We start from the raw sequence: 27,152 nt of genomic DNA on the forward strand, positions 1-27,152 counted from the left end.
CCAATGGTGCCGAGATTAACCACACACACGCATGCACGCACGCACGCACGCACGCACGCACGCACGCACGCACGCACGCACGCACAACCCAAACCCTAACCTAATCCTAACCGTACACGGAAGCCACGGGTGAGTCTTAACCGGCCACACATGTGTCTATACCAGCCATGCACGCCCACACCCCACCCGCACGCACGCACGCATGCACGCACGCACGCACGCACGCACACACGCACACACACACACACACACACACACACACACACACACACACACACACACACACACACACACACACACAAACACACACACACACACACACACACACACACAGTCACACACACAGATGCCAATTCTTGCCTTTGCGTGTTTGGCTCCCTGTCAGTATCTGAATCACCAACACACACATCCAAAATCTCCTACTGGTTTGGCCTTCCAGTCACATGCTGGTAAAGAGAGAAGCCAGTTGCATGTCATGCTAATGTCACGCTTTCACTTGATCCATCAGTTAAATACTCCACTAACATACATACAGTAGCTCATCTGTCTGTTGAAGGCTACATTGACAAAGATCTAATTTTAAAATTGTCGAACCTATTTAAGCACCCATTAAAAAGACACATCCATTCCAAAACATCTAAAAATGTTATTTTTTAGCTATGTGCCTTTAATGAGACATAGAAATACAAACAACATCACTGCACAGTCATAGCTACTGATACAGGCACTTTTTTATTGGGACATAATGAAGAATAAGCCCAATACAATACTATTTCCTGCCAGACACACACCTATTTTGAAAAGTCCATGAAAGATTTCACGTAAATTGCATGCTGCAATCTGGAGTAATATCAAACATTTTTTTTCAAAAGTAGGCCTCCTGGTGGTGCTATAACAGGCCGAAAATTTGGGATCGACCGGGTTAACAGTGCTGGAGATTAGCTGTTAACAGACGGACGGACGCACACGCAATCCTGCAAACTTTGAAAGCCAATGTTAGCCAATTAGGATGGAATATGAAATATCGGACAGATCCGTCTTGAACACATGACTATAGAGATTCTGTGTAACGATTTGCGGGATCTTTGGACAGAATCTGGAGGAGTAATATAAAAAAAAGTGTTTTACAAAAGTCGGCCTCCTGGTGGCGCTATAACAGGCCGTTCTGGGAAATTTGGGGCAGAGGTTCATTGTTGGCATCCAGGGAGTGTGTGTGTAAAATTTGGCATCGACCGGGTTAATGGTGCCGGAGATTAGCTGGTAACAGAGTGACGGACACACACACACACACACACACACACACACACACACACACACACACACACACACACACACACACACACACACACACACACACACACACACACACACACACACACACACACACACACACACACACACACACGGACAGAGTGCAAAACATACTCTCTCCCCATGCCTTCGGCCTGGTGGAGACAATAATGTTGTTCCTGTGAACGGAAAGGAGAAACTCTGTACCTCAACTGTTACTCTCTGTTTGGATAAAAGGCAATGACTTGCTCATATTATTTTTGAATAAAAGTCTGTGCTCAGATTACATGTTTCCACAACATTGCTTAATTCAGACAAGAGCAGAGAGACATGCGCCAACTTGCTGTAATTTAAAACCCAAATGTATGCAAACAAAGGCTCAGGTGAAACTCATCTTTCAAAGCACTACAATATTTATCCTATAAAAAGCTGTTTTCATCCCTGATTAAATCCAGGACACTAACCTGTCTTGCCACCCACTTTAACGGAAACCAGTGGTTAATTGAACAGCCACGTGCCAGAATTAAGGCCATGACAGACACCAGTCTGCCGCACTGTCAAAAGTCTTTGGCAAAAGAACATGAGAATATATATATATATATATATATATATAATTTATTATTATTATTATTATTATATTTTTTTTTAGAAAGAGACACAAAGGGATTACAACATGGGTCATTGGGCCCTCACACACATTGTTGCCAAAAACCAAAGGTTACAGGTAAGAAAGACTTGTGGCATAGTTACTCAAGACTTCACCCTTCTTGCTCCTCTGAGGACCTAAGTCACATTGATTATTTTTTGCTGAAAGAGCTAAGATCTAATTTTGCAGTCAAGTCCGCACTCAGTGCCTCTAGGTAGCCAAACAGGAGTGAACACAAGTTTGATTAAAAATAAATCAAACACTACTTTCAAGTTAATTTCCCCCCGCCCTTCCTTGCCCTCCACATATTTTGTTCACCTCTTGTCTTGGATGGAAATGTGAGACTGATCCTAGGTCAGCGCTTGGGGCTAATGGCGGGTGGGTAGCGGGTGAGCAGCAACCATGCGGGAAGCACACAGTCAGTCCTGTGATAGCCATATGAGATTCCACATGCTCTGATGAGTAATTTGTCCCTCCCTCCCCTCCCTCCTCCATACATCCCTCCCCTGACACTCGCTGTACGACCCTGAGTCATCATCCACACTTTCCCTCTCTGTCCTTTCCTCATTCCTTCTCTCTGTCTCCTTCTCTCTCTCTCCGTCTGTCTCTCTCTCCTCCTCTCCCTGTGGTGGGGAGGATTCTTCCTTCCTTCCACAGTGGCGGTCCCGGAGGGAATCTCAACAGAATAGCCTCCCTCTGATGAGTCATTCACCAACATCGAAAGCTCTGCTCCACACACCACCCTCTCTCTCTCCAGCCCCAACACACCACCACACCACACCCAGGCCTGGATCACAGTTCTGCACAGCCCGTCTGTCAGTTCTGCACAGCCTGTCTGCAAAGTAAAATCCTCAGTGTTAATTTAACTTCTTTCTTCCTTTCTTTCTTTCTTTCTTTCTTTCTTTCTTTCTTTCTTTCTTCTACTGTCTATCTGCTTGCGTTTGTATCTCACGTCTATTCATCTCTATCCGTTTCGTCTATGTATCTGCCAGTTTGTCTCTCTCTCTCTCCGTTTCTGTATGTATATATATATTCCTTTGTGACTCTTTCTTTCTGCCTGCCTTCATGTCTGTCTGGGCTGGATGGCAATTTGTCATCTGTATCTGTACACCTGTCTGTATTGCTCTTTCTATTCAGTTTATCTTCCTGCATGCTCATCTGTCTGTCCATTCGTCCCTTGGCACAAAATCACAAAGTCAAAACCATGAAGGACATGGAGTACTGACTCTCTGTCTGCATGTTAAACATTGAGTACTTGGACAGAAATATAATGACAGAGTAATTCATACGTTTGCCAAAAGGACGCGTCGGTTTATAAGAGATGCATTTAATAATGTCTGGGCAAAGTGTGACATGTTCCCCTCTCGCTCTACATTCCCACAGTCCCCATGTTTGCAAAATACTAATCTTTGCATGTACAGCGAAACGTACAGCAAAGCCCCTGAAGGCATTATAGTTACTGTTTATTTCTAGGGATTGTACCATGAGACGGTTGACTGCCTGGAAGAAAGAACAGGTACATTTTTATACATTTAGAGTTCAATTAAGTAGTTCATTGAGTTAACGGATGGATTGCTCTTCTGAATGTATTATAGTACTACCTGCCTCGCATTTTTTAATAAGTTAACCATGGATGCCTGGTCCCCTTAGTGTGACAGCTTGTTGCGGTGATGTCATACAATACATACAGTACTGTATAGAGTTTCTCGGTATGTTGCGACAGGAGAATTGTTGACCATTGCAAGAGCAATAAGGATTTTTAGGGGCATTATGACTGAGTTAATAAAACACAGCTGCCCTTAAAAGTCCCTCACTTTTCTTGCTGCCTTTTCTCTCCCTCTCCCTCCCTCGCTAGCTTAACCTTCCTCTAATGTTTCATTCCAACATTTTGAGATGGAGCTGCAGTATTTACTGGCTCGTCAAACGGGATTTGAGTTCATAACTTTGGTAGCAGTACAAGTGCGGCTGAAGAACGGCAACAACCTAGAATGTTTAGAATATTTAACGTTTGAGAAGGATTTATACGTGGTTGCGCTCCAGAAATAGCTGATCTACAAGCTCTCATTGTGTCACGCTGCGACACATTGTGAATTTATACATCTGCTATTTTCGGTGTGCAATACAGCATGCAACAAAGTATATCAAGCCCTTTAGGGGAGCTGGGTCACATATTTCACACAAAGCAAGTGTGCTTGCCAGTATTTATGAATTGTATATTTATAATGGAAGAGTTTTATTGGGATTTGCACTGACGTTTTTAAAGGGGGTCGAATGAGTTCATACCAGAGTTTCCGAGAAGGAACGCTCCTCATGTTCATTAGTAGTTCGGCTTTCACGCAAAAGGTAAACAGTCTGTGGTTTTTTATTTTTTTTACATTTATCAGAGTTTCCTACATAATGCTTAAATACAATTGCAAGATCCTACTTGGCTGTTGTAAGGCATTCACTATCTCATTAGAGAACTTGGCGAACTCGGTAACCTACACCTACAATGCAAAACAAACTGGAAAATGTAGGGAAATTCTATTTAAAGTAAGCCTATAACCCTACTAACAAATGGTGTGAGGAGAGAGCATATTAGACAGGCGTGATGGAAAAAACAAAAGATGTAAGCAACACTGTGCAGTAAGTGGCGAGATGAGCCCGATTGGACCTTTTAAACGATGTGAAATGCCACTGAGAGAGCCTTGGCAGGCAGTAGCAGCCAGCACTGTTTAATATCACAACTTTAATCAGCACACTTGGTGACTATCCCAGAGTTCCCCATAGCTATGGAGCTTATTCAAACCAGGCCCATTCCACCAAGCCTGCCTTACTAGGCCCTGGACTCTCATACTCTGGCTGGCTCTTTCTCTTGTTTAGCATACATGGAGTGGATTTGGCTGGAGACTGTTTATCTGCATTTTTTGTGATATGTCATTTTGTCATTTTGTCATATGTCATTATGGCAGACATGTGTGAGTGTGTGCTGATAGGTAAATGTATAGCTCCTAATATAAAACTTACTACACTTATATATACAGTATCTAGACTTACAGTATCTATCTATCTATCTATCTATCTATCTATCTATCTATCTATCTATCTATCTATCTATCTATCTATCTATCGATATAGATGTGTGTGTATTTATTTATTTATTTTCACTAATGGATACTATTCTACATTTAATAGGAATCAGTGTCCATTTTCCTGCAACCCACTGTACTGTAGGCCCATAACAACTTGCTACAATAGCAACAAAGAATAGCAGGCTTGTAAAAACAAATGGACTGATTTGTTAAACATGGCCTTGGAGCGAGACCATGAATAACTATTTAAAAAGCCAATACTTGATATAAATAAAACAAACTGAAAGATAAATGTAGTGATTTACTGTCTTGCTTGCCGGTGGCAAAGGGAGACTGTCGTTTATATGACCATTTAAGAGTGTCACAGTGGAGTGTTTTTTGTCAGCTTTTAAAATATAAATCCCATGCTTCAGCAAATATCTTACCTATGTGTCATTTGCAGCACGGAGATGCCACCATCACCATCCGTTCTATTAATTACATAAAGCATCTAGTGTCAGGATGCTAAATTCATTAGTGAGATATGTACGGCATGCTAGGGTCAGGACAGATATAGAAGCAGGCCTTCTTCACCACTTGACATGCTTGTTCCATATAATAGTGGGTGGGCTTTGCTACTTTTCTTTATGGTCACTCATTTCAGTAACTTTTTTTTATTATAGCCCTATGCAGTCTTGACCAGAGAGATGTATCCAATAATGTTAATGATCTTTAAATTCAATGATTCAGTCTAAAGAGGATGGGCATATTGTCTTAAAACTCCTAACCTAATAAAGGTTTAGATAGCCTTTTTAAAAGCCCATGCTCATCTACTTTTCACAAACTCTTTTCTTTCGTTTTCTGGGGGGCCTGTATATGTTTGTCCATGAGCTGGAAACACCTTTAGAATATATTTGTGAATTATTGTAAAATGAATTTTAAATAAATTGAACAAAAAAAAATGACATATTGGAATTTTGCTAGGTTTACAATAATGCCTCAACCGTGCAGTAGATAGGGCCCATGTGCTGCATACAGTAGCCTATACATGGGAATAAACTTGGCCTACTTTAGCCTACTATTATATTATCCAGTGTTTTCGCTTCATATTTAACACCAGCCAGAGTTTGTTTGCTCTTGATCCCCCAATTCTCTTTCTTTTTTGTAAGTCAACAAGGAGTAGCCTATTGTTTGAGCTTCTGCTTCTTTGCTAAAAGTTGAATGTTGCACTTGATCTAAACAGAAATGTAGCCAATATGCTATTATTAGTTGCCAAAGAGATAATATAACTTCATAACTTAACCACAGAACTGTCATACAATAGCCATGATGTAGTGAATTATAGCCCACAGTGGAGAGTCTAACTTGGTGGTCACGTGCGCCAGAAACTGGGACTTTGTAGGCCAGTTGAATGAATGAGGACTCACCTTGCCCGCAAAGACCCAACCTCTGACACACAGCATCACTTAAAGTCCAAATGTAAGCCGTTGTTTGTTAATACAAAAACATAGATATTTATTTCTGGTTTGTGCAATTTTCTTGTAGTACAGTAGCTAAAGCCTAACTTAAATACCAGGTGTGTCATCTATAGAAATAGCTCAACATCCTTCCATAGATGGTCGGCATATAGTGCACTAGAGCTCTCAATCTATAAACTCTGTGTAGTCAAATCTATAAATTGATCCTCCGCTGTCTTGTCAGTGTGTGTAGAAGTATGTGTCTCTATATAAGTGTCGCTGGGTGTCTGTTACCTTTCAGTCCAATGTCACACACACAATGATGAGCGCAGAGCACAGCGACGGGCTGGTGTCTGCATCCCGTGGTATTAAAGGCAGCAGATGACTTCGTTGTGAACATACAGGACTTGGTCTGTATGTGGCGTGTGTTGAACTTGAAGTTCTCCGTTCCATCCCCACCACCACCGCCCCTGTTATAACATCGGATCAGTTGCGTATAGTAGCCTATTGCACGAAGAACCCCACACATTTAGTAAGATTATCCGTTGGGACGAAATTGCAGCAATTTCTTCTTTCTAAAACTCGGAGCAGTCTTGGCATTCCTCCCTGCATGTCCCATCCAAGGGGGGGAGAAGACGCAACAGTGTATTGCTGCCTTGTGGTGCCCGTCTCTCCTCCTGCGTTTCATTTGGCGTTTTCCAGTCCGAGGAGCGGACCTCGATCGTGCGCACGTCGTGCAGTGACAGTTAAACCAAAATATATCCGCTCTGTAAAGAGCCGCTGATGTTATTGCCATGTTGCAGCTTTATGACCACGATATCACTTAGAGGTGGAAGGACCTGATATATGGTGTTGCGCCCTCGTGTTGGGCCCTCCCCAAAATGGACTTCTGCTAAGTGGTATTCTGAGCGCGTCACTCCAATTATAGGTTTCCGTCGCTAAGATTTTGTAGCGCAGCAGTGTTTGTTAATATTGATTTGGCACAAGTATAAAACAGCCAAGAGCACTGTTGGGTAATAATAGCCACGATTCACGAACATATGTTTACCTAAAACATGCATACATTCCAGAGGTATGTTGTTGCTTCTTCGAAAGTCCAGTAACACAACAGCCTATAGCCTATATCTCGGCTCATTTATGTTTCCAATGGATTTTAAATCAGTTCCTGCAGTGGCGGACCGGTGTCCCCTGTCCAAAAAACACCGAGTCTTTACTGTGTGAGGATACATGCCAGGTGATCGCATCTCTTCGTTTTTAATTTTACTGAATCCCCCCCGGGGATCAATACAGATTTATCTTATCTTATCGTTTTACATCATTGCTGAATATCTTGGCGTGGCCTGACCCCTCGTGGTGAAAGTGTGCACTGCACTGTCGTTGCCGTAACTTTCTTTTACATCATGGGGCAATCCATAAATTAGGCTATCGGGGCCTATGTGTGAGATAATGTCAGAGATTGTGTCCTTAGATTTGGCAGAAGTTATATCCTAAAATCTAGGTAGGCCTAGTTAATTTAGTTTGATAATAGGCCCTAGATATAGGTATATATTCTATTGTGGAGGAGGATACTAATGCATTGTTGTTTTCCATTGTACGAGATGACGCCCTACTTAGTCCGAGCGTGGTGACGCGCTCGCACAGCAGCAAGCAATGTCACACTGAGTAGATGGGCCAAGAACAGCTACACCAGACATCATTTCATAACAGCTTGATATTTTACGCAAACGACAACACAAGTAGGCTACGGATGCGTAGCCTATGTTAATCCCACAGTTGCATTGGAAAACCGTTGGTAAGTAGCCACTATTAACTAGGCTATAGGTAATTTAAACTCCTTAATACGTGCGTACGAACTTCTAGCTGCAAGCGACGTAACCAGCTAAACAAGTGCGCCTTGTTCATTCAATAGGCTAGTAGCCTAGGCAGACAGACCAATGCAGGTAGACTATTTGTAATAAATCCTAAATGTATCCTAATCACCAACATTGAGCCGTTTTTCATAGATATTTTTTGATTGAACAGTACATTGAACAGTACATTTCAAGTAGGCTACAACTCAATACAAAAACTCAACTGCAGGTGGACGAAACCATAAAGTATAGGCTATTACATTTTCAATTCATCATAACATTTAGAGACGTACAATTTGTACAAATAACAAATATACACTTCTATATAGCCAAAAACAGGAAATCATCATAGAGGAGGTAAAAAGGGAGAAAAAAAACATATACAGTGAGGGGGGAAAGGGGGTGGGTGGGGGATTCAGAATTTACGGGGGCCAGTTTCGAATTGGTGAGTCAAGGGATTCGCATGTCTTAATGACTGTTGGTAGGGTGTTCCACATTTTGGTGGCATAGGAGCGAAATTAATTTAGTCCCTTGTTTGTGCCGAATCTGGGTTGCACATGGTTTGTTGAACTCCCTCTGGTGTTGTGGGTGTGGACCAGACCATTGCAAGATGCTGTACTCTGTCCCAACCCTAAGCCATTCCTATGTCTTTATTCTTATGTCAGCCCAGATAGCTTTGTAGTTCATGATTCAGATTTACATTCCATATAGGAGTTATTATTGATCTTTAATAGTAAAGTAATGTGATTCAACCCTATCATTTACAATGTTTATTGCTCCCCATGGGGATGGACAGCTGATATAAGGCACTAGAAAACAGCACTATCTGTTATGAGTGAGTGACGTCAGAGAAGGCCCAGTGATGAGTCTGTCACTTATTCAACTGGTCTAGAGCAGGTGATGTGATGGTCTGAGATGGGAGTGGAATGTATATGTTCTAAAGGAAATACAATACCAGCAATGACTGAGACACCTACTGATTTCAGAACGGATTTAATAGGCTGTGTACGTGGTGACAGATTTTGTAGCTATTAATAAATCCCACTCATTCCTTTCTCATGCAAAACGTCAAAGTATAGGGCCACCCATTTCAACAGCCCTGCACTGCACTGCCCCTCTCTTCTCTCTATTTGCAGCGTAGTGGGGCCCATAGGCACTGGATGTGGGCGGAACCTGCGCCTGGCTCCCTGTGGCCTTCTCAATGGTCTCTCCCACCATTAAGGCTGTGGTGGACGCGGCGTGGGCTGTGTGGAGCATCGGAGCCTCCATCTATGACTACATCCGCACCAACGCCATGGAGGAGCGCATCCATGACCTGGAGAATGCCATCGGCATCCATCAGTGTGTCATTGGGCTGCTGTCAGCAGGCGTGTTGGCTCTCATCACCTACATTTTTTTCCGGAAGATGTAGGTGATGAGAAGGAACAAAAAAAGGACGAGTATGATTGTATACCGGTTGGGCTACTACACAGGGAAGGTGGACGGATCGGACCCAAACCCATCTGGACCAAACCAAACATTAGATCAAAGATTCTCTCATTGCCGATAAGAGATATTTGAGCTTGTAATTCCTATGTGCCCCTATAGAGTCCTGATCACAAAGCTCTGCTAAGGGTGTAGTTTAGTTTCCATGGGTTGTAAGGTTGGGCCCATGCACGCCAACCCTGGGTGTCTTCTCTAGTTGTACAGAAAGTTAGGAGACAGCATCTAATATAGGACTTGGTGGTAGTGGTAAACAACATGAGATAATGACCCCCCCCCCCCTACATGCATCATGTGGTTGCTTTATTTGCATAGAGAAAGAGTTTGGCATCCGTTAGCAGAAATTAATAACAAAGAGTTGGCAGACTGTGTCTGTGTATTAGCCTTGACTACTGTATATCTTTTACAACTCTTCAAAGGGATCTTTAACTGAAACATACTCCAGCTCAACTTATGCCTTATAAGCCTTGTTTCTCCTCTCTGAACTCTCGACAGGGGCATTATTCTGTTTGCACTAATCTCATACTGAAGGCTGAATGTTGCATCAGAAGCAATGTGATGCAACATTCAATATATGTAACGTTGTCAAATATACGACAGGTATCATGGCAAAATGCTTTGATGTCCGAGTTGAGGCAATCAGGTTGCAGAGGGTCTGAATGTATTTTTTATTGAGGCATCTATAATGGATAATATCTAGTGTATTCATGAAGCAATTCTCTAGATCGGGGTCTTCAACATTAACCACTTGAACCCTCGCAAGCCTATTCTGGGTGAACATTTGGGAAAATAGATCTATAAGCTCACAACGCGTCTGCAAGGCAAGCTTCTAGATTGGTTATTTTCAGCAAAGAGATTTGATGTACAGTGAAAAAAGAGCAGACCAAGTCAAGCCAAAGGTCAAGTGTACAAAGTATTGAGGGTTTAAGCTGTTAAATGTCTGAAACCCCACATTTAACATGAATCCAATATTTAGTGGTGGGGTCCCTGTTTCATCTCTCACCTAAGGGGTCCTTGCCCTGAAAAACATTGACCCCAGCTCTAGATCATAGATAGTTGGCTACAGGTTCTCCTCATATAAACATCACTTTTGAAAACAGGTAGGAGTCGTTAAATAGTGTTCATGCATTTACTATTTGTGAAACATTCTTGACAACAGGCCTACATTTCTGACAAATGTCAATTTATTAAGACCATTATGTACGATTGTTGTATGGTTTTGCTAAAATAAGTGTAAATAGATATTATAGTAATCAAACATTAACGTTTGTTCAGTAACTCTTTAGCAAACAGAAAATGCACTCAGGTCAGGATACCAATTTTATCCAATCATTAAGATAAACTCAAAGGATATAGTGTATAACAAATGACATTAAAAGTGGTGACACAAATAAATATATGCAAGACTAAATTTGAATCTGATAAATGGGTAGTTTCTCCTGATTGGATGAAATTGGCCAGACACGTCCTGAAAATGTCTTTGCCGTTGGGGAGACCCCCGTTACAGAACGCACTATTATCAATGATTACTATCAGAATATACGGCAAAGCTTTGACTTAACATTTACACAACCTTTAACAATGCGTTTGTCCATCGTTTTGTTGTACCTCATAAAATCACCATACAGTACACTATAGAAGTGTAGATGCTTGGTATGGTAGAGTTCAAGTGTCCTTAAACAGCAAACTTGTTTATTTGGTGCACTGCTAACTTAGTGTTGGGTAGCCTAGATATTTCTGCTAGTTTTATTATGGCACGTTGTTTCACCATTTCACCAGGAAGTAATTTACCTAGTATGTAACAAAGTTATTATGTTAATTATGTCTTGATTATGAAGTGAGAAGTGTTTCAGTTTATTGTCACTTTAGAGACTATAAAGAATGTTTGTAAGGTCAACTGTAAACAAGGTACTTTTTACTAATTTACATAGTCTGTCAGGGCCAGTAAAATGGTTATGTATGAAACATGTTCACATCTTTATTTGTTATATTGTCGTCACAGAGGGACCACAACAACACAAGATGTGTAATTTCACACTAAAAGCGTAAATAAATGTGTTTTTATATTACATTGATTGGAACTTGTTATAACATGTTTACTATGTTACTTTGTGGCATTAAACAGCATACATCAAATGCTTTGAATATAAATTGTGTTAAGTATGAAATAGAAACAATTTAGAACAACTTGCAATTACTAAAGTAGCCGACAAGAACAAATAGAATTGATCGAAAAGGCCACTTTCTGAAGAATAGCCTGGTTACAAGAGAATCACTGACAAGTAAAACTGCACATGGAACCAGCATTCTAGAGGATCAGCACCTGTTCTCAAACAATTTCGGTCACAGTGCTTTGTCAAACAACTCTTTCCCTTTCAGTGAAGACCTAATATTGTACACCTACAACTGGTGTACAAATGTGATTTATAGGTATTCTGAATGGTCCATTGCTTGAGCCCAACGTGTGTGTTTAGACATGTCCAGTTTGAAGTAGAGTATATTTAGACGTGAATCTTTCCACGCTCTCCCCCTCTAGAAGCTTCATGGCTCTCCAGTGAATCTTGCTACAATTCTCCGGCTGGCCAAGTGGACCCATTTCCTCTTTGATGTATTCCAACCACAGATCTAAAAGATAAACAGAAACATAATTTTGTCTGGGTAGTAAATAAATTGAGCAGAATGTTCGTTTCTATGCTAAATCTTTCAGGCCTGACCCCAAATTAAGTCCTGAAGTGGAGGACATGCGACTCAATTTATTTAGGGGAACACCAGATACTCTAGGACCTGGCTAAGATATGTATGCGCTTCATTTAGCAGAGAATATCTCAACTGTTCTCGGCTAATATGACCGCTGTGAAAAACGTGGGAACTGTGAAAAATTCTCTATCCGGGGCGAAATACCCGGAAATGACCACACCAGACAGCTACTTCAAACATGGCTCTATCTTCTAAACTGTTTGTGCGACAGATTTCCTGAGATGCTCCAAATGTTCAGAATACTCATGTTTGAATACTCAATAGACCATATGCACACGGCGGTCATCTTTCCACAAGTTAATGGCAGGGTGGAAACTAGCGGCAATTTGCCAATGACTGCCCATACATCTAAACAGACAAAGTCCTATCTAATTGTATTCAATTACATCAAACTCAAAGTGTTTGTTTCATAAAAATCCACCATAGACATGTTATGAGCTACTTTATGTCAAGAAATTCCTTGCAGGTGATTTTTTTTGGGGTTTGGAAGCGCTCCCTTTCAGTAACGCAACATCCTGCTGCCTCCTGCATTATGTGCAAATTCAAAACAGGCGGTACGCAGGACTGTTGAGTGATTAATCAACGAGCGCTTCCAAACTCCAATACTACTGCAAGGAATTTCTTGACATAAAGTAGCTCATAACATGTCTACCGTGGACTTTTATGCAACAAACACTTTGCAGATAGAAAGAGCATCATTCAAGCTTTTCATACAGCTGCAATTTTAGTGAGTTTGACATAATTTAATACAATTAAGACTTTGTCTGTTTAGATGTATGGGCAGTCATTGGCAAATTGTGGCTAGTTTCCACCCTGCCATTAACTTGTGGAAAGATGACCGCCGTGTGCATATGGTCTATTGAGTATTCAAACATGAGTATTCTGAACATTTTGAGCATCTCAGGAAATCTGTCACACACAGTTTAGAAGGTATTTCGCCCTGTTGTTTGCAGTGGTCATATTAGCCAAGAACAGTTGAGATATTCTCCGCTAAATGAAGCGCATACATATCTTAGCCAGGTCCTAGTAAGAAGCAGATTAACAATCTATTTTTGGTTGCAACCATTGCATCAGAGGATCAGGACATTTCCAGTTTTCCACTAATCTTGTACAGTTTTACATGTCTTTTCTAAATCTTGCCCCTGTGTCTATCAGCTGTTATCTATTCTAAAGTAACTGATCACCTACAGACTATATTAAACTCATCATCTACTCAGTATTTTATATTAATAGAGATTTTCTTTAGCTGATTTTGTTTTACCATGATATCCTAATTGTATTTAATTTCATCTCACCATCATCTGCAGTGACAAACTCCCGCAGCGCTCTTTCATAGTAGTCGCGCAGATTGCTCATCTTTGGAGTCGCCTGGAAGAAGCGAGAACATTTCTTTTCAACCAGCAGTGTATTTTATTTTAACGTTTAGGTATACAAATAACTCCAGATCCCAGAAACCAATGTCTCCCCAGAATTATTTCTTGGCACAATGTAAAAGGTATGTGAAACATTTGACGCAGAAGCCATTAACTAATACAAATGTACTCAAGTACCAGTATACCAAATAGTAGAAATTAATTTAATTGTGGCACCAATGCCAGAATAGTAAGAGTCGAACTACTGGAGTATCAAAAACCCAAAGCTTGTGTCAAAATGTGTTGGAAAAATGTGTTTGAGGTCATGGTTATTGGGCCACATTTGCAGAGCTTTCACATATGTTGGTATAGTTTGCTGGCTTACTTGTTCCTTCTCAATCTGGATCATTGTGGTGAAAAACGCCTTGGAGAAGGGCCGGCTTTCATGTAAACTAGAGGAGGGGGACACAAGTTAGTTTTTCTTTTAGGGAAATATTTTGAATTTCTGCTCTTATTCCTCATCCATTAACATAGCATCTTACCTAATGAAGGTCTTTCTCACTTTCTTGTAGCCACCAGTCGTGTATGACCAGTCAAGGTAGCTCTCCTTCATCTCCATGGCAACAGCCGCCACAGCAGAAAACAGACCTCTCTGAGAACAGTCAGAACAAAATGTCTGAGACACTCAGTAAAAACATGCATGCTAATAATATTTATGGCACATGCCATAACCTGACCTGCTGCCACTCGACAGTGCTACGTTTTCTGACCATAGGTTTTTAAGGGAGCAGAGAATGGAAATATAGGCTCTCACAACATATAAATGGCTTAAGTTGTTAAAAGGTTCATGCACTGTTTTTGTTTTATTTGTAGGACACTTACTATCCAACAGGTATCATGAGATCAACTTTGTTCCATTATAAGCCAATAGGAAAATATGTCTTGTTAGTTTGGGGAAACATTTTCAGTAAATTTGTATGTTGTGCCGACAACAAACAAATTAGATAGGCTGTCAAATGTGATGGGTGATAATTGGGGTTTGTGTGCACAGGTTTTTTAGCTGTCCCAGAGTTGATGGAATACAGTACCTTGAAAAGAGCTTCTGTTTCCTCAGGCTGTTGGTTCAACACACTCCACTGAACCTGGAGCTGCCAGAGTGGTAGACTCTCCTGTCAAGTATCAACACACAGGTGCAACAATGCGATATAGTTAAACCATAATGAGCCATTGGTAGACTAGACACACAGCATTTTGATTGTAGGGAACAGGTTCAAATTCACTAGAGATCTACCGATACCATTTTCTCCTTCCCTATACCGATTCCAATAACCACAACTTGTGTATCAGTCGATCGGTTAGAGTGTGTCATTTAAAAACAATCTAGGACAGGGGTTCTGAAAGTGGGGTCCATGAAAGGTCCAAATCGACCCTCACAGGCCTATAACTCTGAAAGTGTCTAAATGGAGACGCCATTTGTACACTCTCAAGAGTAATGCGTGTTAAAGTAAGTTTGAGAACCACTGATACCACGGAATTAATTAGGAAGGAGTGCAACATCAACTGAAGCAATCACAATATATTACTAATATGAAATATCATGTGCAATCCCTACTAGCTCTGGACTAAATGGTTCTGGGTAGTTGTGTGTGTGTGTGTGTGTGTGTGTGTGTGTGTGTGTATTTTGACCCATATTATATGGCTGCTGTCCTTGTGTGTCCATAGTCTCAGTTTCACTCTCAAAGAAATTTATTATCTTGAGTGAGTGGAGCTTACATAATGAGCATGGTGACTATAATCCCACTCACATAGCCATTTTTCAGTGGAAGGGTGTTTCAAAATGCATACCACAAGCCCTTGCTATTCAGCTATCTACTACAAACTCGTCTAGGGGTGCGTTGCGGTATACTGTGAAGGGTTAAAGTATGTACTAGTAGTGATACAGTGCTCCGATATGCTTCTGAAGGGGTGTAATGGGGATATATCTTCTCACAACTAGGACAGTGGTACTCAAAGTGGGGTCCAGGGTGTAGGAGCTACATGCTAAAACTATTGAAATGCTGAGGGAACAAATATTTACGATTGCTTGAGCTGGTAACTAAATGCTACTTCCACATATAATACTGTAATTGAAACTTCATACAAAATATATTTATATACAATAAAAGTGGCAGTAATAAAACAGCGAGCATGGGGGAAGAAGATTTGGAAGTTCATATCCTGGAGTGGAGACTAATTGAGCCAGGGAGCTGGCCCAGTTACACAGCAGAGGTGGTGATTGGTCTGTGTTCTAATTCCTGTGTGTGTGTGTGTGTGTGTGTGTGTGTGTGTGTGTGTGTGTGTGTCAGACAGCCAAGTAGGGAAAACAACTATAGTGAGGAAACAAGTAGTGCATTACTATTCTTGCAAGGGCCAAATGTCCCCACAAGAATAGTAGAGGACAATTTTCCTGGTCCACACAGGAGATTAAAATATGATTAAAATATATATTTTTTGAGTTAGGCTTACAATTAGGAAACGAGGGCTAAAAGTAGGTATTTAGAAGATAGATTTAGGGGTTGCCTGATTTATACTAAAGGTGCATGCTGGTGTGGATTGTAGATTGGCTTCGGGGTTAGGGTTGAAAATGGCATTCATAAAATCGCTGTCCAAAAATGCTGATGCCCTCACAAGTATAGTAATATGTGTGTGTGTGTACCTTGGGATTGATGTGTGTGAGTGCTTCCTGGAATAGGCTGCCTATGTCTCCACTCTCAACCTGCATCAGAGTCTGAAGGCTCACGCACCATATTGCCACTGAATTGCTATTGCGCTGTGTGGCTGCCATAGCAACGCTGGCCGCTCCCTCTGCATCTCCTGATGAGAGTAGGACCTGAAGCTGGACAGTTAGAGAAGATGGTGTTAATTGTTCTACGTGGCTAAATCTATCCGTTTCCCTCTCTGAAGTTGATACAGAGTAGCAGATAAGGCTGGCCGATAAACCCTGACCTAACCCAATGTCAAATCAATACAGTAATTTCAAACTTTTGCCTCAGTGAGTCGATTACGATTAATGTATAAAATCTTTCACGTGAAAATAGCAGATCTACAAGGCGACTTTCACAATTTTTGTATGCCACCATTGTACAACCAAGTATAATACAGGTATAAGAGGTTAGACTAATCAATTTAGTCAATTATAAAGAATCTATTCATTTTTCTTTTGTGTCGATTTGTTGATAAAAATAATTAAAAAATTAAAAATATATACATGTATTACAAAAAAAGAAAGAAATGCTTCTTGATTACTCGATAAACCTATGAGCTAGATTAACCCATTAAGACCCGAGTCTGATTCTGCAAATGCCTTCTAAAATCAGTAGTTCTCACACTCTGGTGACACGCTACGAGCTTGTATATCTGCTATGTTTGAATAGCCAATGCAGTTTTAATGGATTAAGTCGGTTATTGTTCTAAATATCGGTGTCGATATATTTTCGGTTAATTGCCCAGTCATAGTAGCAGACCATATGTCATAGTCCTATGGGGCACTTTAGCAGTCTTTAGTTGTCTTACCCATTTCTTGTAGTAATCTTCCTTCAGCTGCATGGCATCATGTGCACGCTGAAGCACTCCCAACAGCCTCTCCTCCCTCTGGGACGAAAACATGCAGATACACAAACATGACAGATTATCACAAATAATATACAGACATTTGTTCATATTTAAATCTTTAACAGCAACATTAATATTCTTACCTTTTCCTTCAGCTCCTGAACATTGGTCTTTCTTTTCTGTCTCTCAACGCAGAAGGCCACATAGCACGTCCACATAGGCTCTGAGAACAGACACCATACAATCATCATGACGAGACCCACGACACACAATTTAGGCATTTCTCAGAAGTTCTTATCCAGTGACTCTCAAGGTGCAAGATCGGAGTAAACAGCATGAACCAAAAACCAGGTTGGGTAAACAGTCAAATAAGTGCCAGGAAATCAATTAAGATCTACAAGGTAAACGTCAAACTCATCCGTCTTGAAAGAAAAAACAACAAATAACGTTTCGGTCTGACGAAGGCCTAATAGACCAAAACGTTATTCCCATTAAACGTCTTTCCTTACATTTGAAGACACTGTGCAGGAGTTCTTTCAGTACATTGGGGCCCTTGTCTGGTCTTCTCCTACACACCTGTCACCTTTGTAGGTGTGCAAAAGACTTGCCTTTTACTTCGATTTCCTAAAAATAAAATAATATCTAAATAAAAACTTGCCATTTGTGGACAAGCTAAAATAACATCTGCATAACATAGCCAGATGTTGCCTATTTAGAGCGAACTAGAGCAGTGCCCGTTGGGCGCGCCTACTTGGAACGATGCAAGTTGGAAATGGATGCCCCACCCAGTTATTATGTCTGTGTCCCTTTAATACCCATATATATGGAGTTCTTCGTCAGGCATGCCCAAATATGGAGTCTATGCAGATGTCAGAACATCATTGTAGTGTCAGAACAGGCCAGCTCCATATATGGAGATATAGGTTTTGTGGTGGTTCTGGACAACCGTGGGTCCGACCGACTCAAGGCCGGGCACTGCACTCCCTGTGGTGGTGTGGGACGTGTGTGGCGAATTTGAAGTCGGTGGGACAAACGGTTCTCGAGTTACTAGTTCTGTAACGATTGTCAATCGTTGATTGTCACATATGTGACAATCGTGTAGACAGTCACATAATGTCAGTGTCCGAATTAAAATCATTGCAGTTTGTTTATTAGCAGAGTTCAACCACGCGGTATTCAGGCCACGTATTTAAAGACCTCCATGTAAGTCGTGTGAATTCCACAAGATGGTCACAAATTCCGTCAGGTCACCAATTTCACCATAACACCGCCATGCTGGAGTGATCGAGTGTGAATGAGCGAGTGGCCGAGATTTAAATGTGGGTATTGGCTATAGTCTTCTTGTGTCAATGCCTACCTGTATTAAGGCTCTTGAGGCCTTCCTCATACACCTGACAGCAGCGCTCCTCTCGTCGGGTGGTGTCGGAGGCCCTCCCCTTGGCACTCTGTAATTCCTCCCCAGCCCCAGGAGCCTCCAGCTCTCGCTTGGCCATGAAATCCCACGTTAGGCTGTCTTCTGTGTACTTTGTCTGTAAGCTAAAGACGACATGTAGGTGAGCAAATGTGTCCTTGCTTAGCCATAATGACGACAACCCACGTCAGCACAGAGAGAAAGAATGTATCTTACTCTTCAAGTATGATGTCTTGGAGCTCTTTGGTGAAGTCAAAGATAGCTGCGATTTTTAAGAGTGATATGATGAACCCTGGTCCTGAGGGTAAGATAAAAACAACATGGTTCAACACAAACAGAAGACATCGATGAGCAAATATCCTATTCTACTTTCTTTTCAGGTCTGGGAACACCACATGGATAATGTCAAAAGATTCTGTTAATACATTAAGTTAACTGCCCACCTTGGATTTTAGCTGTAGCATCTCTGTACACAACCTCGGCCAGTTTTCCACTCAAAATCTCTGGAGAGAACTCATATTCACCCTGGAATGTATGAAAGGGGGTTAAAAGCGGCAATCCATACTACCATACTCCATTATATAGATTGGTCAAGATAACATTTAACTGTCTAGAGATTAGAAAGTTATGTATAGCACTAAACATCTTTATATAACAAAGACAAATAAATATGTGCATGTGTGTGTGCATACACTCACCAAATCCATCTCAGCCTTCTCTAGTTCCTCCTTCTGCTTCCTCAGTTTCTCCGCGTGCAATAGCTCCATACGGAAATACTAGCACACAGACACAAACAGTCATTCAAAACAGCAACATCTTTGACAAACATATATTCACTGCCGTTTCCCTTACATGAAACAATACCAGATTGGTTTGTACTTAACCTCTACAGTTAAAATTAAGTTTTTGTTTTTCTCCTTTCTGCTTTATTTCGATAGCGGCAATTAATGACAGAGAGACAGGAAAGGTGGGCAGGGAGCAGAGGAATGACATACAGCGCTGTGTGGTATGTGCCCTAACGACCCAGGTTCCACATTTTAAATGTGAGGGATTTGGGCATTCTAGAGTCAGAGTCCGCAGAGTCGAAGTGTCCTTTGAGCAAGACACTGAACCACTAATTGACCCTGATGAGCAGGTTGATTCCTTCCGTGGTTTGGTTTCCTCTGCCATCGGTGTATGAATTGGTGTGTGAATAGGTTAATGTAATGCACAATCATTGTAAAGCGCCTTGGATAAAGGCACTTTATAAATGCACCATTTACCAATTATAAAATAAGTCTAAATACTTAAAAAAGAAAACAAACAAATCCTGCTTACCTCCTGGTAGACCTTTGAGTCCTCTGGGTGAAAGCGCAGTGCTCTCAGGAACAGGTGCCGGGCACTCTCTGAAGAATTCCTGTCCTCCAGTTCGGTTTTAGCTGCCATGATCCATAGGGCTGAAAAATAAATTAATAATCATCTGTCATTTCTATATTTCTATATTTTTAAAACATTATTACTTTTTTGGCCACTATGTTACTTTCAGATCCATGTTGTATGACATTGTGCATAGCTAGATATTAAATTAATGTTGGTCATGTGACACCGTTTAGAACTCAACTTGAAAACTGAACTGAATGTTTAACCAACTGTACCTGGTTTGTCAGGGTGGATAGCCAGAATGGCCGAGAACACTTTACTCAGCTCACTCTTGGTGGCCTGTCATTAAAACGTCAAGGAACATATTACCAATAGCAGAGAGTATAAACATTAGCTGAAAGTTAGTCAATCATGTACAAACCAGATGATGGAACATACCCATTTTTTGCAGAACGCAATGTGCGATAGCCACAGCTGGATGTCATTCTGTGATGAAGGAAAATCTGTTTATTCACTCCTTTGCGTTTCATGCATTGTAAAGCAGCGGGGTTTGATCCATTAAGACCGGGAAAGCCTTCGTTGTTATACCTACCCATTAAAGGAGAATTCCATACTAAAAGGCTTTCTTACCTTTCTTTGTAGTTGTTACGTCCTCACCAAAGAGGTTCAGGTGTTTTTTTGTGCAAAAACTCCTTATTGGCTATTTCCCCTACCATAAGCCCTCAATGAACTGCATTGAATTGAATGGGAATTGAATGGGGCTATGGGGTGTTAATTCGCTTATTTCCATCGCTCAAAATTATATATTTTTTTGTATATATCCTCTCTTCATAATGTAAATAATATCCCAAGTGGCACACTTTACTACTTATTTCGATGGAAATAAGCGAATTAGCACAACACCCCATAGCCCCATTCAATTCCCATTCAATTCAATGCAATTCATTGAGGGCTTATGGTAGGGGGAATAGGGGAAATAGCCAATAATTTTGCACAAAAAAACACCTGGACCTCTTTGGTGGGGACGTAACAACTACAAAGAAAGGTAAGAAAGGTAAAAAAGCATTCTAGCATGGAATTCTCCTTTAAGACCCGAGGCCGATTCTAAAAAATGCCTTCTAAACCAGTAGTTCTTTCAAGATTTTCCAAATGTGAGCTTGTATATCTGGCTGCTATTTTTGAATAGCCAACGCAAAAATCTAAAATGACACAGATGCTTTCCTGGTATTAATGGGTTAAAACCGGGAAAGCATCTGTCATTTTAGATGTTGCTTTAGCAAACGGTTTTATTTTTATTTTCTGAATAAAAGAATACAATTTTTGGAAAACTGAGGTTAGGATTTAGATGTTTTCAAAATCGAACAGAACCTCAGATAAAACATCTGATTACACGATTTTGTATGTGTCTGAGATCAATGCACTATTGTCAAAATCCCTGTATGTGTACATACCTGGTCAATAAACAAACTGATTCTGATAGATGCATCCCCAATTAATTGCATTTCCAAGCAAAAGGTTATGGAGAACACATCAATACACTTGCTCCCCTGAAGCCAAACACCTCAGACACTGTGTAACATTGATTATGCAAGATCAATACCTGCTAGCTTAAATGACTACTAAACATGACATCTACCTTCCACTTTGTTGTTGCTCTTCTGAAGACGATATTTATCCTACGGATGATCGGGTATTCAATCTCCTCTCTTTTGAACTGGTAGCAAATATGCTGCAAATGAAAGGTATTTCTGGTGTTATTTAACAGTAACCGTTGATGAAGAGTGTACTAAGCTATGTTCCACTGCACTGTAATATTTCAGTAATTTGATTAACAAGCATCCTTTGCAATTTACAATTTACAATTTAGGCATTTAGCAGACGCTCTTAATCCAGAGCGACTTACCTTTGCAGAATCAAGATTCAAGATTTAATTTGTAACAATATGTCAAGTACACAAAATATAATAATTAAACAATAACAAGGTAAAGGAAAATGTACAGTAATCATAGCACACTTTTGAAGGTGCTGTGTGCACTGCATGGTCCTATACTGCATGTATGACAAAGTTATTGTTAATTCTAATGCATAGTGAATCTAAACATAGGATAAACTAGAACTGCACTCTGTCGAGTGCCTACTTGCTTGTTGCACATAAATGGCCTACTAGTGCGCAAGCAGAGCACGCAAGTACTGTCGACCGCTACAAACTGTCAAATCTCAGCTTCTCTGTGAAAGAAGAACATGAAAAAATACCTTCATGTTCTTCTGTTGAAGAACAGTTGGAGAACATGAAGGAACATGAAGGTAATTCTATTTAAGCATTTCAAATTCATTCTTTCGTTACGTACTTAACAACAACCAATTACGTAATGTTGTAATTAATACGGATGAGTGACGGCTTTCGATGGTGACGTATATGCCGATCAGTGTCGGGTGGATTAAAAGAAATGCCTCTATGTATATGTATATGTAATTTGTAAGTTGATTAGCGGTATACTGTGGTTACTTTGCGTATGCCCCGTTTGATGCGTATGTATCGTAGCAGCATATGACGTCAGGGTATAACTGGCTCTCAATGGTGACATGAAGATGTGGATTAAAGGAGTCGGACCCAATGCCAGGGTGTAATTGGTTTTCGATGGTGACGTAATGACGATATGTTTTAGTGTCGGGAGGATTAAAGGTAATGCCCCTATGTATACATGTATGTAATCTGACACCACTGCCATATCAAGCACAAGTAGTCATTACGTCATACGCTGGCACGGCGCATACACATCAAACAGCGACATACGAAGACGAAAACTATTACTTGCGCGCTCTGCTTGCGCAAGTAACAAGTAAATACTCTTGTCATTTTAATTTGAGAAAGTACTGTAACATCGTGCAAATCTCTTACCTCTCTTCTCTTCTTGATAAGTTCCAGAACATTGATTTCATACTGTAATCAAGTAAAGCTTAGGTTAGTATTCTCCCATCCAGCCTCAACCATAGCCAAAACATTGTGATCCTTTAGGATTTTAACAATTCCGGTTTCTTAACGACTCCAGCTCTTAACTGTCCGATTCCTTAAAGGTTCAGCTTCACATGAATTCCTATATATTGCTATATATACACACAGCTGGTCCAGGGACCCTCTGGGTTACTAAATGGACCCTTAACTCTGAGTGTACAAATGGACACTCAGTACACTCAGAGTTATGGTTATCCTTGAAATTAAAACATTCGAGAACCTCTGGTATTGAATTCCGGATCCCAAACCCAATTGTGATATTTATTTTATAGAGTTTGATGATCTTACCTGAACGTAGGCAATGAAGTCCTCCTTATTGATGATGTACCTGTGGAGCTTGTATTCCAAGGTTGTTGCTCTCTTGATCATGGACCTACACATAAGGGGAAAAGAACCCATTAAGATTGGGAAAGGATCCGTGTCATTTTATATATTTTTTTAGCTAAAAAGGCATTATTTTATACTTTGGCTTTTCAAAAATAGCAGATATACAAGCTCATTCTTTTTAAAGCAAACATTTTAACTCAAATCTTTGCTTCTGGGGATCCCCACAAAATATTTTGAGATGGGGCTGGTGGTCTATGGCCAAATACAGCACATTTTGAGTGGTCATTGACATGAAAAGGTTCGAGCAGTTTGATATAGCAAGTTTTTCAGAAAAAAGTGTAGAGCTATAGTATACAATCAATTAAATTGATTATTTTTTTTAATTTTGATTAAGTGTTACGCTTTCAGTAGTAATGCAAGAACAAATCTCATAGTAAATCAATAATTACTGGGATCAGATTGACTGCTGCCTACACATTATATAAAAAATACAAAAGGGGATCTCTGGCCTAAAATACATTAGCACTAGAATGTCTGTGATCTTACATACATTTCATGTATTCAGAGCCATAGATCCCTCCTACCCACGCACGGTTAGCAGACTGACATGCATGGCATAAATGTGGTCCGCACTCCATTTGTAGTAGCCTATGTGTACTCACCCAATAAATAATTCCCAAGACTTGGGAGTCAGATATTGTCCTCTATTTTCATATAGATGTGAAAGTTCTGGTAGAAAACATGTGTTTAGTCAAATATTTCCACGAGCTTCACACGGACAACATTCTCTCCGGGCGAGGGGCATGGAATGACTGATGGACTGAATTTACCCAAACTTCCTCTGATCACCACAAACAAATCACGAATCGACCAGGCAAACACAAATGTACACAATTGGCAGGTGGTGTGATTAATCACCCCACATATGGCAACCATAGATGACAACGCACATGCCAATTGTGTACATTTGTGCTTCCCTGGTCAATTGGTGATGACGTTTGTGATGATTATAGGACGTTTTGATAAATTAAGTCCAGCGGTCATTCCGGGCCCCTCGCCCGCAGAGAATGTTGTCTGTGTGAAGCTCGTGGAAAAGTGGAGATATTTGACTAAACACACATTTTCTGCCAGAACTTTCACATGGATATGAAACTAGAGGACAAATATGACTCCAAGTATTAGGAATTATTTATTGGGTGTGGACCACATTTATGCCGACCCGCGCATGTCAGTCTGCTACTGTGCGCGGATAGGAGGGATCTTAGCCGCAATTTGCAACTCTAGATATTTTTATAATGGGATGAATCTAGAGTTGCAATACCCTCCATTGACTCCCCACTCATCATTTTGCGTTTGCGATCTGCTTGTCTTACACGACGTTAAACTCACCAACATTGCAGCTGTAGTCCAAGCTTGAATTATTCTCTTTCAATCTGCCGAGCTTGTTTTTCATAAAAATCCCCCGTAGACATGTTATGAGCTACTTTCTGTCAAGAAATTCTGTGCAAGACAAGTGATTCTTTTTCTAAGTGCTGGAGTTTGGAAGCGCTCGTCGTAAGTCACTGAACGTCCCTGCATGCATTTGTTTCGCATTTGCACATAATGCAGGAGGCAGCAGCACGACCCCTTAATACAAACGAGCGCTTCCAAACTCCAACATTTATTCTTCTTGACAGAAAGTAGCTCATAACATGTCTACGGGGGATTTTTATGAAAAACAAGATCGGCAGATTGAAAGAGAATAATTCAAGCTTGGACTACAGCTGCAATGTTGGTGAGTTTAACGTTGTGTAAGACAAGCAGATCGCAAACGCAAAATGATGAGTGGGGAGTCAATGGAGGGTATTGCAACTCTAGATTCATCCCATTATAAAAAAATCTAGAGTTGCAAATTGCGGCTAGAGGGATCTATGGCTGTGAATACAGGAATACATGAAACGTATGTAAGATTATAATTAGCCGCAATTTGCAACTCTATATTTTTTTACAATGGGATGAATCTAGAGTTGCAATACCCTCCATTGACTCCCCACTCATCATATTGCGTTTGCGATCTGCTGGTCTTAAACGACGTTAAACTCACCAACATTGCAGCTGTAGTCCAAGCTTGAATTATCCTCTTTCAATCTGCCGAGCTTGTTTTTCATAAAAATCCACCGTAGACATGTTATGAGCTACTTTCTGTCCAAAATATTCCATAAGTGATATTCCTGCCGTAATATTCAACCTACCGTAAAACAAGACGTGTGGGAGAGCGCTTGTTTAATAGAATCTTACCTGCGCATGTAAGACACCCAAAGAAGAGGCCGACGCAGCGCGACGCCCCGTCACGCACGGCCTTCTATTAAACAAGCGCTCTCCCACACGTCTTGTTTTACGGTAGGTTGAATATTACGGCAGGAATATCACTTATGGAATATTTTGGACAGAAAGTAGCTCATAACATGTCTACGGTGGATTTTTATGAAAAACAAGCTCGGCAGATTGAAAGAGGATAATTCAAGCTTGGACTACAGCTGCAATGTTGGTGAGTTTAACGTCGTTTAAGACCAGCAGATCGCAAACGCAATATGATGAGTGGGGAGTCAATGGAGGGTATTGCAACTCTAGATTCATCCCATTGTAAAAAAAAATATAGAGTTGTAAATTGCGGCTAGATTATAATAAGATCATAGCTACTAAGATCACAGACATTCTAGGGCTAAAATGGTTGAGCAAATGGTAAAGTGTTGGATAAATTATCAGACCCCCCCCCCCCCCCCCCCCCATTTTTAAAATAGAGTAAAAATAGGATTAAAGTTATCCGACCATTAGCTAGCTGACTGTCACTGCTGGACTTTTCAGTGTAAAGTTCTCACCTGACTTCTTTGTTGGTAAACAGTCCTACTCTTTCCAGCTGCTCCAACTCGGGCACTCTGTCCTCCAAACGGTGCTGAACGATCTCTGCCATCCTTCAGACTAAAACACGTTTGGCGAATGTTAAAATTCACAAAATAATTAAGACAATAACACTGTATGAACCAACTGCTGATGTCTCCTACTACACACATGTGTCGAGTGGAAGCAGGGGGTGGAAGTTGTGATTGCCTCGTCTTCCGGTCCGTGTGTAAAATAGCTCCGTGGAGAAACGTGTACATGAAATTCACTTTACCATGAAACTTATTTTAGATTATGTTTTATAGGAAAATATACGTGGAGACAAGGTTAAATAAAAATGGAAAAGGGCTGGTATTTATGGTTACTACTCAGAGTGTCTGTAAAAAAGATTTGATTGTTTGTTTAGTTTTGTTAAAAAGCAGTAACAGTAGAAGCATTGCAACAAACCACATTTACATTCTTTCACATTTAAAAGCAATTACTGTCATGTCACTACAACCACTGTGCAAACTCACATAAATAAAACAAATAAATAAATGAACGGTGGATCAGTTCCATCCATGCAAATTATGTGCATGGCTCGATTTCCCGCAAAATCGCAGAAAGTGATCCCGCGGTCGCGTGTCATTATGCCTCATTTACGCCCACCCACAGCCGTCCGCGGCCAATCACCGGCCTCACACAGCTCTT

At 40.7% G+C, this 27,152-nt stretch overlaps 1 protein-coding gene and 1 long non-coding RNA gene across 4 annotated transcripts; one reads left to right on the forward strand and one right to left on the reverse strand.

Moving 5' to 3' along the window:
* The first annotated feature begins 8,096 nt into the window (after positions 1 to 8,096).
* On the forward strand, positions 8,097 to 11,799 carry LOC306921480. The gene is made up of 3 exons (XR_013789778.1): positions 8,097 to 8,235; positions 9,430 to 11,634; positions 11,668 to 11,799. It is a non-coding gene; the product is annotated as an uncharacterized lncRNA (long non-coding RNA).
* On the reverse strand, positions 11,728 to 26,996 carry utp6 (UTP6 small subunit processome component). Of its 3 annotated transcripts, none has more exons than XM_079498622.1 (20): positions 26,978 to 26,996; positions 26,444 to 26,543; positions 23,547 to 23,631; positions 23,145 to 23,186; positions 21,882 to 21,974; positions 20,684 to 20,731; positions 20,521 to 20,584; positions 20,204 to 20,322; positions 19,585 to 19,662; positions 19,330 to 19,411; positions 19,103 to 19,184; positions 18,833 to 19,011; positions 17,619 to 17,698; positions 17,437 to 17,514; positions 16,580 to 16,759; positions 14,973 to 15,053; positions 14,427 to 14,536; positions 14,270 to 14,336; positions 13,828 to 13,900; positions 11,728 to 12,400 (listed from the first exon to the last, which is right to left on the reverse strand). In XM_079498622.1, the coding sequence occupies exons 2-20, from the start codon at positions 26,533 to 26,535 to the stop codon at positions 12,246 to 12,248; spliced, it is 1,788 nt and encodes a 595-aa protein (XP_079354748.1). In that variant the 5' UTR covers positions 26,536 to 26,543; positions 26,978 to 26,996; the 3' UTR covers positions 11,728 to 12,245. The 3 variants fall into 3 exon arrangements, with proteins under 3 accessions (XP_079354748.1, XP_079354747.1, XP_079354746.1); XM_079498621.1 differs by lacking the exon at positions 26,978 to 26,996 and adding an exon at positions 26,634 to 26,673; XM_079498620.1 differs by lacking the exon at positions 26,978 to 26,996 and having other exon boundaries at positions 11,730 to 12,400; positions 26,444 to 26,672.
* Between the last annotated feature and the right edge of the window lie 156 nt (positions 26,997 to 27,152).

The sequence above is a fragment of the Electrona antarctica genome (genome assembly GCF_951216825.1).
Source record: "Electrona antarctica genome assembly, chromosome: 4".
In the NCBI taxonomy this organism is placed as follows: Eukaryota; Metazoa; Chordata; class Actinopteri; order Myctophiformes; family Myctophidae; genus Electrona; species Electrona antarctica.

Excerpts from the sequence above, each read along its gene's own strand:
- utp6 (XM_079498622.1), bottom strand. The coding sequence starts at position 26,535 with ATGGCAGAGATCGTTCAGCACCGTTTGGAGGACAGAGTGCCCGAGTTG. Across the intron at positions 21,975-23,144 it reads TTATCAAGAAGAGAAGAGAG|CATATTTGCTACCAGTTCAA; the intron begins GTAAGAGATTTG and ends TTTCATTTGCAG. Across the intron at positions 14,537-14,972 it reads AAACAGAAGCTCTTTTCAAG|AGAGGTCTGTTTTCTGCTGT; the intron begins GTACTGTATTCC and ends GACTGTTCTCAG.